A 16,651-nucleotide genomic window follows, 5' to 3' on the forward strand; every position below is an offset into this window, starting at 1 on the left:
CTACTGTTATTATTTTGAATCTGCCTGTGTCCCTGATATGCAGGAGAAGCCCAGTTTGACATGTAAATTTGGCAATGCTGGGTTCAGTCATACTTCCACCCAGTCCTATCTGGTTTCTATCTGTACCACTTCAAAGAAATTCCTTTTGTCAAGGTCACTAATAACAAAATGTTACCTTATGCAATAAATATTTTTCTTTCATTTTAATCTACCTCTCACTAGCATTCAATACACTTTAGTATACCTATTTTTCTTGAAACACTACCTTTCTTTTGGTTGTCATGACATCAAACTTCCTGGTTTCCTCCCATCTCACTGATCATTCTTTTTTAGTCTCCTTGCTTATTTCACCTCTTCCAAATTTATAAATGATATCAGGACATGATCCCAGACCACCTTCTCTTCTCTCTCTACTTGCTCCCTTGGTAATTTCACTCATTCTCATGGCTTTATCAATCAGATTCCAAATTTGTATCACCTGCCCAGACCTCTCCTATGAGCTCCTGAATTACACATCTAATTGCCTGTATTTCACATCATCCTGTGTGTATGAGGGTGTGTGTGTGTGTGTGTGTGTGTGTATCCCTCATAAGAATCTCAAATTTAATGAATATGAAACAGAAGAATGCTTCATTCACCATACCAAAATCTGTTCTTCCAGATCTTGATTAACCACCCACCAGTTGCTCAGGCCAGAAATCTGGGCATTATTTAATTGATTCCTTATTTTCAGAAATTTAATTCATTAGCAAATCCAATTAATTCTACCTCCAATAAAGACCTCATATCTGTTTTCTCTCCATTTGAGTGTTACCACCTACCTCTGCACAAGCCCTCATATCATCTATCTCTCATCTAGACAATTGAGTGTTAGTTTTCTCCTGCTTTTATTCTTACCTCTATACTATCCATTCTCAAAACAGCATCCAAAACAGTATTTTTTTTTTTGAGACAGAGTCTCACTCTGTTGCCCAGGATGGAGTGCAGTGGTGCGATCTCAGCTCACTGCAACCTCCACCTCCCGGATTCAAGCGATTCTCCTGCCTCAGACTCCCGAGTAGCTGGGACTACAGGCAAACGCCACCATGCCCGGCTAATTTTTGTAATTTTAGTAGAGATGCGGTTTCACCATATTGGTAAGGCTGGTCTCAAACTCCCGACCTCAGGTGATCCACCTGCCTCGGCCTCCCAAAGTGCTGGGATTACAGGTGTGAGCCACTGCATCCGGCTGAGTATTTCTAAAAGATAATTAAATCCCTTACATGCCTCCCCATTATTCTTAGAAAACAACCCAAATTCCTTGTAAGACCTACAAGACCCTACACAGGATCAAGCCCCACCTAATCTTTCCAATACCTGATGCTACTCTCTCATCCTCATTTATACCACAACAGTCTTCTGTGAGTTCCTAGAATATGTTTCAAAGCCTTTGCACTTGTTGTTTCCGCTAGCTGGAGTAGTTTTTCCCTTTGTTTTTCACATTGTTATATCATTCTCATTCTTTAAGTCTTAATTTAAATATTATCTTAAATAGTCCTTCCTTAAGCCTCATCGTTAAAGTACAAAGGCCCCATCTCTATCCATAGTAAAGTCTAAAACGGTATGCTATCCTAAATGGCACTAGCATAATCTGCAACTATTTTACTTATCACCTTTGTAAACCCCATCAGGGCAGAAGAAAAATCTGTTTGTCATTGTATTCCCTAGCACTTAGATAATAAGGCACTTAAAAACTTAAGATAATAAGGCACTTGAAAACTGTGCTGAATGAATGAACGAATGAATGAATCAATGAAAAGTGAACAAACAAACAGGCTAGTACTCTTAAGCTGTTTGCTAACAAAATCAATACAGTCTATTTCTGGAAGGCCAAAGTCCTAAAATAAATAAACAAGCATCTGGCATCAACTCTTCATACCTTGTCTAAGCAAGATATTATAGACCAAAAAAAAAAAAAAAAAAATCAGAGTAACTGCCACTTGTACTTTCAAATATACTAAGGAGACTAAATAACATACATTTTTAGTTACAAATAAGCTAAAGAGAAAAACTAAGCCACAGATCAACTTTTACCTTGAATCAGATATAGGTTTGGATGCCTTTCTGCCTTTAATTTTAAATTCATGAGATGTTCCTTCAGGTTCTTTCTCTGCTTTGAAAGCCACATTTGGTGGCACAGGAGGAACACGAATTCGCAACCCAAACAAATGCTTCTTCTTCTTTATTTCTTTCCCAGACATAAACCTAAATTTTTAAAAAAATTAACTAAAATTTTAAAAACTGAACACATATACATAGTAGACCCTAACTTAACTTTCATATATAAGGCCCTTATACTTGAGAGCCCACCCAATACTACAAAAATTCACTTCCCCTTGCTTTCTTTGATTTTTATCTGCCCCAGAGCCAATCTACAGTAGGATATGATGGGGAGGAAGGGATAGGACCGGAAAGGAGAAGAGCACATGTCCACTTTTCTTTTTAAACACGGCAACTAACTTTTTAAAGGAAGAAACAAGAACAAAGAATGGTATATTTTTGGTCCCAATATGCTTTCCCATATTTAGTGTCATCTGTTAGAAATATTTCAAAAGGGATTTAGGAAAAAAAGAATTCCATCTTAAAGTGGATTTATAAGAAGAAAAACCTTAGTCAGAAATAATAGGTGACAGCACTGAAAAAGAAAGTAGGAGACAAATCCTAGAGGCCCAGAAAATAAAAGGAGTATCTAGAGTGCCAGATGTGGAAATGGAAATAACCTGGGGCAAAGGATTATTTCAGTGCATTATGGACTTGGGCCTCTGAAAAATATGCTCCTTAGACCTTTCTTTTAGTCTCTATGGTTCTTATTCCCAAGCACCTCCATCTACCTCAGCTCTACTGAAACTTGCCTGGCCACAAGAACCTCCATCAGTTGTTTAGAATGTTCTCCCCCTCTTTTTATTTTTTTATTTTTATTTTTTATTTTTGAGACAGAGTCTCGCTCTGTCACCCAGGCTAGAGTGCAGTGGCTCAATTTGGCTCACTGCAAGTTCCACCTCCCGGGTTCAAGCGATTCTCCTGCTTCAGCCTCCTAAGTAGCTGGGAATACAGGTGTGAACCAACACGCCTGGCTATTTTTGTATTTTTAGTAGAGACGGGGTTTCACCATATTGGCCAGGCTGGTCTTGAACTCCTGACCCCAGGTGATCCGCCCGCCTCGGCTTCCCAAAGTGCTGGGATTACAGGTGTGAGCCACCACGCCCAACCAAAATGTTCTACTTTTTTGCAGGTTTAAGAAAGGGGATCCCTCATTACTACCATAACAGGAACAGATATATTTCTGATACCCTAAGTTGAAATTCAGAATTCACTGTCCCATGAAATATTTTTACCAGCACAATAATTGCTCAGGTACCTCATGACTTTTTTACAGTCTTTTTTCCTTTTTATTATACTTCAAGGTCATATCAGGTACCTCATGACTTTTTGAACTGGTCTAAAGATCCAGCCACTGGTAATTATATTATTTAATGAAGAAATACTATCAATTTCAAAACACCAACTTATTGCAAACAAAAATTTTATAATACTTTAATGGAGTCAACACATACATTTATAAAATTTGGTGTATTTAAAAATGTTTCTAAGAAATGTAGACATATTGTTTTAAAAAGAAGGGAATCCTTGTTAGTACAGTGGTGAGTAAAAAAAAAAAAAAAGTAAAAATAAGGTGGGGGAAGATCTGTAGATCTGTATGAAAATATATCAAATAATATCACTTAATTATCTTAGACCACTCAGCTAGAAATATTACTTTTCTGTAACTAATGGTGTTAACTATTACAACCATAGATCTCAATCTTTTTAAAAACCCATATTCCCTACAATATTCTCTCCTATCTTTTGAATATTCTCACCAGCTAAAAAGATTTTATTTTACTTTCAGTACATTACATTATAGAAGGAAATTATTACTGAATATGCTTTTTCAATGGAACAGGCTAAATTCTCCCAGAGATACCGATATGTCTCCCACCCACCATTCCGAGGAGAAGGATTACTCCTCCCTCCTCCAATCCTTGAGAATCACTGCTTTAATCTAACTAAAATAGAATAGGACATTATAAAGTTTAAAATAGTATGGACTTCTTCTATACACCAATCCCACAATTCTTAAACAATGCTATTATTCCTTATACTTACTAAATGTCTCCCTCATAGGGATACATAAAATAAATCAACTTACATGGTCTTGTAATCATTTAATGCCTCCAGAACATGCTCATATCTTTCAGATTTTGGTGTGTCTGCCAGCTGTGAAGTATCAAGAAACAATTTAACGCACTACAATTTCATCAATTAGTAATATACAGGTGCTAGATAGAGGCAATGTGATGCAGAGGAAAAGTGTACTGATTGGTAGTCAGAAGATCTAAGTTCTAATTCCAAGTCCTCACTGACTAATTATGTGACCTAGGGCCATTTAACCTCTCAAGGCTTATTTTCTCACTTATAAAAAAGGAAGTATAAATCCTACACTAATTACTTGTTCATTATATTAATCCAACGATATGTTTATGAAGGAACTACAAACTGTAAAACACCACAAAAATGGGACTGTATTATTAGTTATTAAATTTTTCAAAAATTCTTTAACCTAGGGAAATAATACATTAGAATTATTTTAATATTTACTATAAAAGTTCCTAACAGGTATCAATAGGAAGGAGTACAAAAAGTAGTAAGAAACACCATTTTCCAGTACCTCTAACATTAAGCATAACCCGATAATCTCTATAATTTTTTAGAATACTGTAAAATTCAGAGATCTTCTCATAACAATTATAGACTTTAGCCAGCTCTAAATGACTCAATAATTTTTCATCACAACAAACCATTTTAAAATCTAAATATTTAATTCTAGAAAAAAACCCTATTTTGTTCCAATAGGGCTTTTTCTCAGAGACCTTTCTGCCTCTTCTTGACTAGGGCATATTAGCAAAGAAATCTTAAATTACAAAAGGACCGTCCTGAATTAATGCTACAAAGACCTCAAAAAAAAAAAAAAAAAAGCTGCTTCCAAAATATCACAGTTGACTTTCAAAATTACAGCCAGTATGTTCTTTACCAGTTGAAACTCCCAAGCCTCAGAACTGCTTTAAGTGAGAAAGAAAACAAATTTGCCAAATAGAATGCTGGAGCTAGAAAAAACTTGTAAGTCATCTACTCCAACTCTATTTTACACGAGTTAACAAATGTAAAGGTTAAAACGGCTCAAATTCACCTGTCTAGTTGGTGAGAGAGCTAGAACCTGAACTCAAGTGATAAGTCCATTCATTCTACACTCACTGAGAGCCCACTCTGTGCCAATATGCTGAGTGCTAAAATAAACATGTGAAATACGAGTTAGGTACTCATTCCTCTATATCAAACCACCAACTCCTACTGTAATTTCTGAAGTGTCTAATGATAGAGAATTTCAATTTTAAAGGAGGAATAATAGAATCAGACTTTAAAGCTTGAATGAGACCCTAGATCCAATTCAGCCTTCCACCAACATTGCAGTCTCTTTTACAGTACAGATATTTATTCAACCTTGGCTTAATTACTGCCACTGATAAAAGCTGATAAGGCACCAACTAAAAAAGCCCATTCCGTAAGTAGGCAAAATCTTCCTCCCCAGAGCTCTTTCATTCCCTCTTTTACAAGACAGCTCTTCAAATATCTGAATGCAACTATCATGTCTAACTATAAGATTAGGTTAAAATGTTTAATAGCTATATCACATGGTTACTTCATATTAAGCTTCTGACTAACTCTGTCTTCTTCCTGGTCCCCCCTCCCCACCCCAACTGTGAAATCTTATCAGATGAACTACTATCAAATTGAGTATCCCCTATCATACCCGTGTACTGTTTGTGTTTATGGCTAAAGCAGAATTTTATAACTGCTGTTAATTGATCTTGTTTTCATCTCAGTGTTCCAGATCTTTTCTCTTGATTCTGTCATCCTTCTAGAATTGAAGGTAGAGACAAAGACAGAACCCCTATGGCCCTCCATTAGAGTCTCCCTCAAGAATGTTTCCAAAGCACTGACTTTGTTACTATTTTTCCATTAGTTACAAATCCATTTAATTTTCACTTTAACCAGTTCACATTTTAATATCTCATCTGAAATCAAGTTATACTATGTCTATATCATGCCCAAACCAGGGTTTGCTAACCATAAAAAAAAAAAAAAAAAAAAACACTGACAAACCAGTGTTGCTAATCATATCAAAAAAGAAACCAAGGGTATACATGACTTATTCTAATAAGAGATTTTCCTTATTGCCTTTTAAATCTTCACAAACTATATATCTGAAAAATCTGAAAATTTGCTGAGTCAACAGCAAAACTAACTTCCTAATTTCTAAAACCCACTTTTTTACTTTTTGACGATCGCAATGAACTCTACTTTCTTTTGGTATTTACTCCCTACCATTTCTCAGAAATTTTATCTACTAAGTTCCTTCAGCACTCCATGACTACTCTGCATAGAACTGCATATTTTAGCTACCATAAAAGTGCCAAAGACTTCTCCTTTTCAGTGTTTTGCAAACTAAAAGTACAACCATTATAGTGTAAATCAGATAATCTACATTAAAAGAGCATCATATTCTACACCTTCCATCTGACCCATGAGGTTTATTATATAAATCTCCAAAAGAATAATTTTTTTTTGCTCCCCCCTCACCAGATACTAATCTCACACTAATACTTATAGTATAACTCTTCCTTTCAACTACCAATATTAAGTTCCAAGCCACCTGGGCTTAAGTATCCCAACAATTTAGGTAATTTGTTGCTAACCACCATACTATATGCTAATTATAACACTCTAAGCCCCAAGGTATTTTTGTTCAGATTTCTTATAATTTCCACTTATAAATATTATTCCACCTCTATTGTATATTTTCCTCTAGTTATCATTTCTACCACAGTATTTCTTGAGTTTCATCTTTGCTTTTCTCTCTACCTCCCTCAGAAGTGAAGTAGCACTCCATAAATTATTCTGCTATCAACCTCAGGGTTTCTAAAATTTAAGACCACAGAAAAGCGGTTATTACAGAACTAGGATTTCAAATAACTTTAAGAATCAAAGACAAATGACAATAAGTGATTACAAAAAGTACTAATATCTCATTTTAAACTCCCCAAAACAATCTGGTACAACAGATGAGACTTCATTTTACATAAAAACCTTAAGAAAGTTTATCATGGTTTCAAATGTTAAGTATTTTTACTATCTCAAAGAAAATAATCCAAAACATAGTTGGATTATTTCACAATCCTCAAATTGTGAAGCCTCAAACAGCTACACTCAATCTATATGATAATCATTAGGTACCAAGCCAAAAGAAGTACAAAAACTACATAAGGAAACAGTGTAACACTACCATTATTTTCTAAAATGATTCAAAAGTTTTATCTTCTCTTCATAACAATCCTATACCATATTCAACTAAGAAAAAAATATCATACATGAATGTTATGTTTTGCCTTTTCAGCATGACAGGATATTATCTCCAAAAGTGTAATATTTTTGAAACTTCTTTTTATTACTAAAAGAAGTTACAGCCTTGGATGATAATGACGTATTGATGTAGCTTCATCAATTATAACTAATCTACCACTATGGTGGAGGGATGTTGATAATGGGGGAGGCAATGCGTGTGTGGTAGAAGGGGACAACCTAAATCTGCTCTAAAAAAAAAAAAAAAAAAACAGTCTTTAAAATAAAAAGGCACAGTGCTTCCTTTATAAAAAAAAAAAAGGGGGGGGGGACACAATACACGAAACAGAATACAACTGATTCAATGTAAGATTACAGCAAGTAATTACAAATGTAAGTATGTATTTACTAGGTTTCTAAAATAAAAAATACCACTAAAGTTTAGCCAGCCTCATCATATGTAAAATTAATTATAATTCAAAGTTCAGGAATAGAATAATAAATGTGGATAACTACCTAGTTGTGCAATATATATTCCTACGCAAAATGCCATAAAAAATCTCAATCAACTTATATCATTACAAAATTTTTTTCTCTGATCTGGTGGCAAGAGGAAGGAAACTCCACATTTTAGATAAACTAAAATCACAACCTTTGTTCTATTTTGTTTCATTTTTGAAGATAAATTTCTAGAGCAGGTTCTTTATTCTATATTATGTATAACAAGAATTGCTGAGGCAGGAAGATAACTTGACTTCAGGAGTTCAAGGCTTCAGTGAGCTACGTATGACTGTACCATTGCACTCCAGCCTGAGCAAGGGTCTCTTAAAAAAAAAAAAAAAAAAAGAGAGAGACTCTCCAGCCCTGTCTCTTAAAAAAAAAAAAAAAAAGAAAGAGCTGATGTTCAAAATGACTAAAGTACTCCAAGGTACTCAATTATAAAATATAAACATTATATTTAGCATACACTACTTCCCATGTTTTGAAAATAATTAATGGCATTTAATAAGATTTGGAACAAGGATATAAACAAAAAGAAATTTTTGTTAACCTAAATTTGGATTAGTGACAAAATTCAATTTGTAATTCATTTTTAGTTTATCAAAAATTTTCTATTCAAATAATTTGGAATGACCCATTATTTATGTTATGTTTTTATTGATCACTACAAACATTTGAAAGTAAACTAAATGAAAAACACTGAATAAACATGATAAACTAGCATAAATTTTATCATCTCTTTATTATTAAAAACTCACCCTAAAATCCAATTATAATTACAGTATAAAAATATAAAAGAATACAGAAAATTAGAAACCTGAACTTCAATCTGTCAGTTACCAAAGTCTGTGAATGAGATGTCTCATCTAAGAAGTCTGAATATTTTCTTATTTTAATTCAGAGAAAGAACAGTAAGAAATTATTAGTCTCTTGTTCTAGTAATAAATTTGATGGCTCAAAAAGTGGAAATAATCTGCAAAACTTTTTCTTTTTTTCTAAGACATTACCTCATAGGCTACAGAAATAAAAACATGTATTATTGCTGAAGCAAATTTTTTCTAGTATGTTTCAGAAGTTCAGTTGGAGCTGGGACACCTGAAAATCATAAACTGAACTCTTTTCTTGAAAAATATACTAAATGTGATTTTCATTTTCTTATATTTCTAGCCTCTCAAATAAAATCTAAACACTAAAATTTAAATTTTAATTAAAAATGACAGCATTTGAAATAAACACAACTTGAGTTTTTATATTATATATACCCAATATCTACATCAAGTTACTACTGCAGAATTTCATCATGTAATGCATACAGTGTACTAACAGGTATACATATGTATCTGCATATGAAGTGCTAAAAGAATAATGGCTAGAAAGAATTTTTAAACAAATGTATTATAGCATTAAATATTAAGATAATTATAAAAACCACTATAGCCACTTCTAATGCCTTACCCCTTACTTTCTGATTACTAATCAGTTTATTAAAATTTATCAAACATGGCCATGCCCAGTGGCTCATGCCTGTAATCTCAGCACTTTGGGAGGCCAAGGTGGGCGGATCACTTAAGGTCAGGAGTTCAAGACCAGCCTGGCCAACATGGCAAAACTCCATCTCTACTAAAAATACAAAAATTAGCCGGGCGTGGTGGCAGATGCCTGTAATCCCAGCTACTCGGGAGGCTAAGGCAGGAGAATGGCTTGAGCCTGGGAGGCGGAGGTTGCGGTGAGCTGAGATAGCGCCATTGCACTCCAGCCTGGGCGACAGAGCAAGACTCCGTCTCAAAAAAAAAAAAAAAAAAAAAATCAAATGTACGCATCACTCACTTTCTCTCAAACTTCATCTAAAAAAAAGTATTTAATAGAAAACTTAACAAAAATTTGTATGATAATCCAATATCTAACATTCAAAACTCAAATGATAAATTCAAAAATTCATCAATTGAATTTCAATAATATCCTAGATTTTAAAACTACAAACTAAATCGTGCATTATGTTCTCCCTGATATCCCATAAACCCCCAAAAAGCCTTTTGATATCCTGTTTGATATGAAATAGGATGTCCTTTGTGTCTCAAAGCTACAAATAAAGAAATTCTTCCTAAACTTCAAATCAGTTTGCAAAATTTTTACCTAAAAAAAAGCATGACTAAGATATACAAATCAAATTCCATATATTATAAAACAAATTTTTTAGTTTTAACTAAAAGTAGTTAATATATGTACTCTAGTAATTCTAAATAAAAGCTAAAAATAAGGTCCTAACTATTAAACTTATTCTAGTTACTTTTCTCTTTCTGCTATTCATTAGTTTCAAAATTTTCTTCAATGAACACACATTACTTTTAAATTCATTTAAAAAAAGACTGTAAACCAGCATAGGTAGTTACACTTCAAAAATGAGAAGCAAAATGAGATGTCAGAATGAAAGGGGATAATTTTCTATTCAGGCAGCTTCACTCTACAACTCATTTTTCTAACAATATTATTAGATCCCACCATTCCTACAAGTCAGAAATATATAAAGGAGTACCAACAAGAAAGGAAGGAAGAATGTTGGTTATATCTCTAAGTTTATAGAAAACTTAGAAGAAAAGGAGGTTGAACTACGAGTAAGATACCCAATACTAAAGATTTCTCCCTCCCTTCTATCTTTAACTACAATGATTTTCACTGCAGAAAAATGAAAGAATCAAATAATATACCTCCTCCTTCTACAAATTTCCAGAGTCAACAGGCAACAAACACACAGGAGGATGAGAAGGCTGGTCCTGATATCCATACCAAACTTATTTGTCCCCAGAACTAAAAATAAAATTCTATTTTAGTTGTCTGACTTATACATGTGTCTTAGTTGTTTTTTGAAAAACAAAACAAAACAAAAAAGACATCAAGTAGCTACTGAAGTTAGTTCTCAGACCACCTACCTCTCCAGGGTGCAATCTATCCCAGTTTTCGTTAATGTATGTCATAAGCTCAAGTTCAGAATCAAAGTATTTCTTCTTATGAATAACACTTAGGTTGTAAAGGCATAGGTGTGCTATATCTACCCTGGAATCCGAAAATAATCAAATACACAAAACAATGTTTTTGGTTACTGTTAAAAAATCATGGTTTCTTTATAAAACAGTAATTAAAATGCAAAGAGAAATATTTAGGTGGATAGTCATATTCACAATACAATAAATCACTACATATAAAAATAACTAGAAAATAGTGACTAAACATTCACTTATCCTGAATAGCAACTATAAACTAGAAGATATATGAATTACTTCTTTTTTTTGAGACAGAGTTTCGCTGATTGCCCAGGCTGGAGTACAATGGCGCAACCTCAGCTCACTGCAACCTCCATCCCGTGGGTTCAAGCGATTCTCCTGCCTCAGCCCCCCTCAGCCTCCCGAGTAGCTGGGATTACAGGCGCCCACCACCACGCTAGGCTACTTTTTTTTGTATTTTTAGTAGAGACGTGGTTTCACCGTGTTGGCCAGGCTGGTCTTAAACTCCAGACCTCAGGAGATCCACCCACCTCGGCCTCCCAAAGTGCTGAGATTACAGGCGAGAGCCACCACGCCCGGCCACGAATTACTTCTTAAAGTGCATTCAAACAGGATCTGGCTTTAAAAAAATATAACTTACAATCAAGATTTTTGTGTTTTCACTTCCGGATATAAGCTACAGAATATACCATACTTAACCAAACTATCTGATTCATGGGTTAAATCCTATCTGTTGATAAAATATGTAAAATACAACAAAGATTTGTAAGTACTTACTGTAAGCATTTTATTAGTAAACCTCTAAAATTCATCACACTTTCAACACACAAGAATTACTACATTTAAGCAGAAATTAGCATGTTTGTTATACCTATCTCTCTTCTATTGTATGCTATTCTGAAGGTTCAAAAGAACTAGAAATATGAGTAAGAATTTAGGTCTAAAGGATACCTGAAAGTTTCATTTATAACACTCAACACTGAACAGCCTTATTAATTTAGCAATACGAGTGGATGTTACTTAGTGAAGATGGCATCAGGAATGAGGATAAATAAAATAAATAAAGCCAAGCATAAATAACCTATTTTTACTTAAGCCAAGTAAATGTATATAGAAAGTTTCAACTTGTAGGTTTAAGAAAATGGCTTTTTTCCTTTTTTTTTTTTAACAGAAAGGTCCACACTTACCACTGTAATGGTAGACGTTTGAGGTATTCTGGTCCAGAACTGCAGACAGAGCATATAAACGTATAAAATCTAAGGAAAAAAAAAAAAAAGTTTTATACTGAGTAATCAGAGATAAACTAACAATTATAGCTAATATTCACCAAGTGAATAACCTACAGCTGATATAAAGACTGATACTCAAAACAAAATATAATTTAAATTATAATGCTTTCTGTGATTGATGAAGTTCTTCTCCAATAACAAATAATGAAATAGTTCATATGTGAAGAGAAAGGATCTTTTTTTTTAACCATTGGAGACCTTCAAAGTTCACACACAGACTCACATGTACTTATAGTTTACTAATCAATCACTTGTGTGTGCCAGGAATTGTGATGGCTGCCCCCATATACATCGTTTAATTCAACACTCAAAATAACATAATAAGCCCCAAAGAGACAAGTGAACTTCCCTAAGGTCAGAAAGAAAGTTAAGTGGCATAATATGCCAAGATTTTTAAAACCAGGTTTTCAGATGTCAAACTTAGTGGTCTAGCTTTTTGTTCCTGGAGCTCACTGTGCTACTCTGCATTCTTCTAATACAGAAAGTACATTAAGTCTGCTTTTACAAATTTTTTATATCTAAAGTATAGTTGTGTCTTTAACAAGGCCCTGTGGTCTTTTCCAATTCTAATACGATCCCTTTGAGGTTCTTTAAAGGAAGGTACCAATGAGAATACTTTAGAGTACTATGGGTCAACAGGAGCAAATGTAATCACTGACAACACTTAAAAGCTTTTTGGAATAAAATCCAAAAGCACAAAAATTATGTATATTTTAAGTATATTATTTAATATTTTCCCTCTGAGACAACCCCTTTTCAAATCACTGTTGAAACTATCTTTAGGAAATCTGAAATTGCAAATATAACCACAATTAAAAAGTGACAAAAATCAGCCAGTAAAGTTCAAATGACCTTCTCACCTGTCTCCAAATAGCATTGGCTTTTGAAGGCATTGCACACAAGCCTCATGAAACCACTGCTTACATTTGCAGCACTGTAGCATCTTTAAATACCAGCTATTAAAAAAAAAAAAGTTAACACTGAAATTCCTGTTTTAAGGGAAAGGTTCATTTCTTTTAAAAAAAAAAAAAACAGTGGCATAATCCACAATACTGTTCTAATTAAAGTATCACATTTCTACTATACTTACTGTAAATATTACCTTTCCCAAAAAGGTGTATAGTATCAGCTATTTCATCCGTCTTCTCTCTTTTACTCACGAAATTTTATAAGCTCTTGAAAGATACACCTACTACTTCTAGTCAAAAATGCCTGGCTCCTACACTAGTTAAATGAGCTCTGTTAAAACACAAGGCTAGGTTATTTTTTTTTTAAGAGGCAAGTATTGCTATGTTGTCCAGGCTGGAGTGCAGCAGCATGACCATGGCTCATGCAGCCTCAACCTCCCAGGTTCAAGTGACCCTCTCACCTCAGCCTCCCAAGTAGCTAGGACCACAGGCATGCACCACCAAGCTAGGCAAATTTTTTTTTAAAGTAAAACTGAGGTCTCCCTATGTTGCCCAAGCTGGTCTCCAATTCCTGGGCCCAGGCAATCCTCTGTCCTTGGCCTCCCAAAATGCTGGGATCACATGCGAAAGCCACCATGCCAGGCCTCTGGGCTTTTGTTCATATCAACTCTCTAAACCCCAGGAGAGGCCAGATTCAGAGGTACTGTTGTTTGCCCCAAATATCAAATGGCCTTAGGCAGCTTTCAGATTATAAACATTCCACTTTATATCTTTACTGTGTTTCTATTATTCTTGTCAGCTATAATAAAAAGAATATAACGATATAATGATTTAATAAACCTGCTTAACATTATCATAAATCTAAACTAAGACTCTACCAGGTATGAAGGCTTTTTGACAGGTTTAGCTATATTTCAATGTATGGTCTATAGATCTGTTTGAGAAAGTTAAAGATGCTAAAATTGAATCTTCATCTAAGAAATATATCTTCTCTTTTCAGTTAGCACATGGATTTTGGGTTTGTTTTAAGAGACAGGGCTACATTGCTACATTGACCAAGCTGGACTTCAGGGTTCAAAGGATCCTCCCACCTCAGCCTCCCAAGTATCTGGCAGTACAGGTACACACCACCACACCCAGCTAGTATGTGGTTTTGATATGGTTATCTTTATTTGAAAATAATAAAAGGCACCATTTCTAAACTTTGATACAGTTATCTTTATTTGAAAATAATAAAAGGCACCATTTCCAAACAGAGGTATACCTTGATTCAGTCTATTAGCACTATTTTTCTAGGTTCATGTGCTCACCTTATGTCTCTGTGTCACATTTTGGAAATTCCCATAATATTTCAAACTTTTTCATTATTATTAATATTGTATCTTTCATGGTGATCAGTGGTCTTTGATGTTACTACTATAACTATTCTGGGCCACCAAAAACCATGCCCACATAAGATGGCAAACTTAATCATTAAATGTTGTATGTGTTCTGACTACTACCAACCAGCCAGTCCCCATCCCTCTCCCTAAGCTTCCTATTCCCTGAGACACAACAATATTGAAATTAGGCTAATTAATAATCTTACAGTGGGGGCCAGGCGTGGTGATCATGCTTGTAATTCCAGCACTTTGGGAGGCCAAAGCAGGAGAATCACTTGAGGCCAGGAGTTGGAGACCAACATGGACAAATAGCAAGACTCCATTTCCACAAAAAAATTTAAAAACTAGCAGGGTGTGGTGGCACATGCCTGTGGTCCTACCTACTCAGGAGGCTGAGATGGGAGGATTGCTTGAGCCCAGTTCAATGCTGGAGTGAGCTATAACCATGCCACTGCACTCCAGCCGAGGTAACAGAGCAAGAACCTGTCTCCGAAAAAAAAAAAAAAAAAAAAAAAAAAACAATCTTACAACGGCCTCTAAGTGTTCAAACAAAAGAGTCACAAGTCTCTAAATTTAAATCAAACGTTGGGAAGGTATGTCAAAAGCCAAGATAGGCCAAAAGCTAGGCCTCTTGCACCAAACAGCTGGCCGAGCTGTATATGCAAAGAAAAAGTTCTGGAAGAAAATAAAAATGCTACTCCAGGCCAGGGTGGCTCAGGCCTGTAATCCCAGCCAGCTCTGGGAGGCCAAGGCAGGAGGAGGATTGCTTGAGGCCAGGAGTTCAAGAACAGCCTGGCAACATAGCAAGAACCTGTCTTTACAAAAAAAAGTACTTTTAAAAATTAGCCAGGTGTAGTGGCACGTGTCTGTGGTCCTAGCTACTTTGGAGGCTGAGGCAGGAGGATGACTTGAGCCCAGAAGTTCAGTGCTGCAGTGAGCTATGATCATGTCACTGCACTACAATCTGCGCCCTATCACTTTAAGAAAGAAATGAAAATACGTAGAAGAAAGCAGTAATCTGTCTGTGAAAAAGTTCCATGTTGATTTTATGTCTAAAAAAACTTGTCTTTTACTCTCCCATTTAAATTATAATATTAAATATACCAGTTTCTAAATGGTCAATCACATTAAATATGACATCCAATGAAACCATTGATACTGGGCCCCTGCAGTAAATGTTTTCCCTCAATAGTTAACTTTATGACAATACTTACAATTCACTTTAAATTTCCAGAACATAAGACTTATACAAATATTTTTTTAATGTGTGGATATGATCAAAAACTAGACGAAAATTTTTTTTATGAAAATAATAGATTTTCCCCCGGTTTTCTTCACTGATGTGTTCATGCAGTTGCAATTTACCATCACTCACACACCATAATCAAGAAAAATAGATAAGGCAAGCAAATAAAAATTACTTAAAGGGAATTACATAACTGTATTTACTTACTCTCCAGGGCCTCCACAATAGCAGTAACACTGCTGGACATTGGTTTTATGACCTGCATCCCATTCAAGGTCTGCCACACTATAGGGTAATGTCTGCTTCATGACTTGCAATGCTTTGGCATTTGGTCCTTTCTTAAGTGCACCACCCCTCTACATTAGAGGGAAAAAAATGTGAAAGAGTGAAGGCTAAAATTTTAAACACAATTCTATACTTTAAAAATGACTCTGACACTTCTGGAGAAATTTCCTTTCCAAACTTTTACCATATCACAAACTGTCTGATTAATAATAATCTCTATTTTTCTTTTCTTCTTTCAAATTACTGCACCAATTCCCATATTACTATCATCAAATAAGTGAAAGCATCATTAAAAAGTCACTTAAGCATTATTAGTCAAATAAATAGCACCTCTTTCTACCCAGCATTCATTGCTCATTTCATTCAAACAAACTTTCAGTGCACACAATCATTATGTTGATAATGTCTTACAAATTCCATCAGGGCTTTAGCCCAAAACACTTAAAATATACCTTTGTTGTTGTTGCAAAAACACACTGCCGACAGAGCCATTTTTCATCTGAATCAATCACACTGGAATCAATATGAGGTGTGTGACACAACTGATGATATCCTTAATATCAAA

At 34.8% G+C, this 16,651-nt stretch overlaps 1 protein-coding gene across 5 annotated transcripts in view; it reads right to left on the reverse strand.

Annotated features, from left to right (window-relative positions):
* MTF2 (metal response element binding transcription factor 2) overlaps nucleotides 1-16,651 on the reverse strand; it is a 59,620-nt gene that overhangs the window by 7,400 nt on the left and 35,569 nt on the right. For 3 of the 5 annotated variants that reach the window (XM_054476172.2, XM_063664713.1, XM_054476198.2), the window contains 7 exons: nucleotides 16,539-16,639; nucleotides 16,009-16,157; nucleotides 13,126-13,221; nucleotides 12,164-12,232; nucleotides 10,905-11,028; nucleotides 4,229-4,296; nucleotides 2,074-2,244 (listed from right to left, as the gene is read on the reverse strand). In XM_054476172.2, coding sequence (XP_054332147.1) covers nucleotides 2,074-2,244; nucleotides 4,229-4,296; nucleotides 10,905-11,028; nucleotides 12,164-12,232; nucleotides 13,126-13,221; nucleotides 16,009-16,157; nucleotides 16,539-16,639 — 778 coding nt within the window. The remainder of the gene's footprint in view (nucleotides 1-2,073; nucleotides 2,245-4,228; nucleotides 4,297-10,904; nucleotides 11,029-12,163; nucleotides 12,233-13,125; nucleotides 13,222-16,008; nucleotides 16,158-16,538; nucleotides 16,640-16,651) is intronic. The other 2 variants (XM_054476184.2, XM_054476178.2) reach the window with 2 other exon arrangements.

The sequence above is a fragment of the Pongo pygmaeus genome, chromosome 1, assembly GCF_028885625.2.
Source record: "Pongo pygmaeus isolate AG05252 chromosome 1, NHGRI_mPonPyg2-v2.0_pri, whole genome shotgun sequence".
Lineage (NCBI taxonomy): Eukaryota > Metazoa > Chordata > Mammalia > Primates > Hominidae > Pongo > Pongo pygmaeus.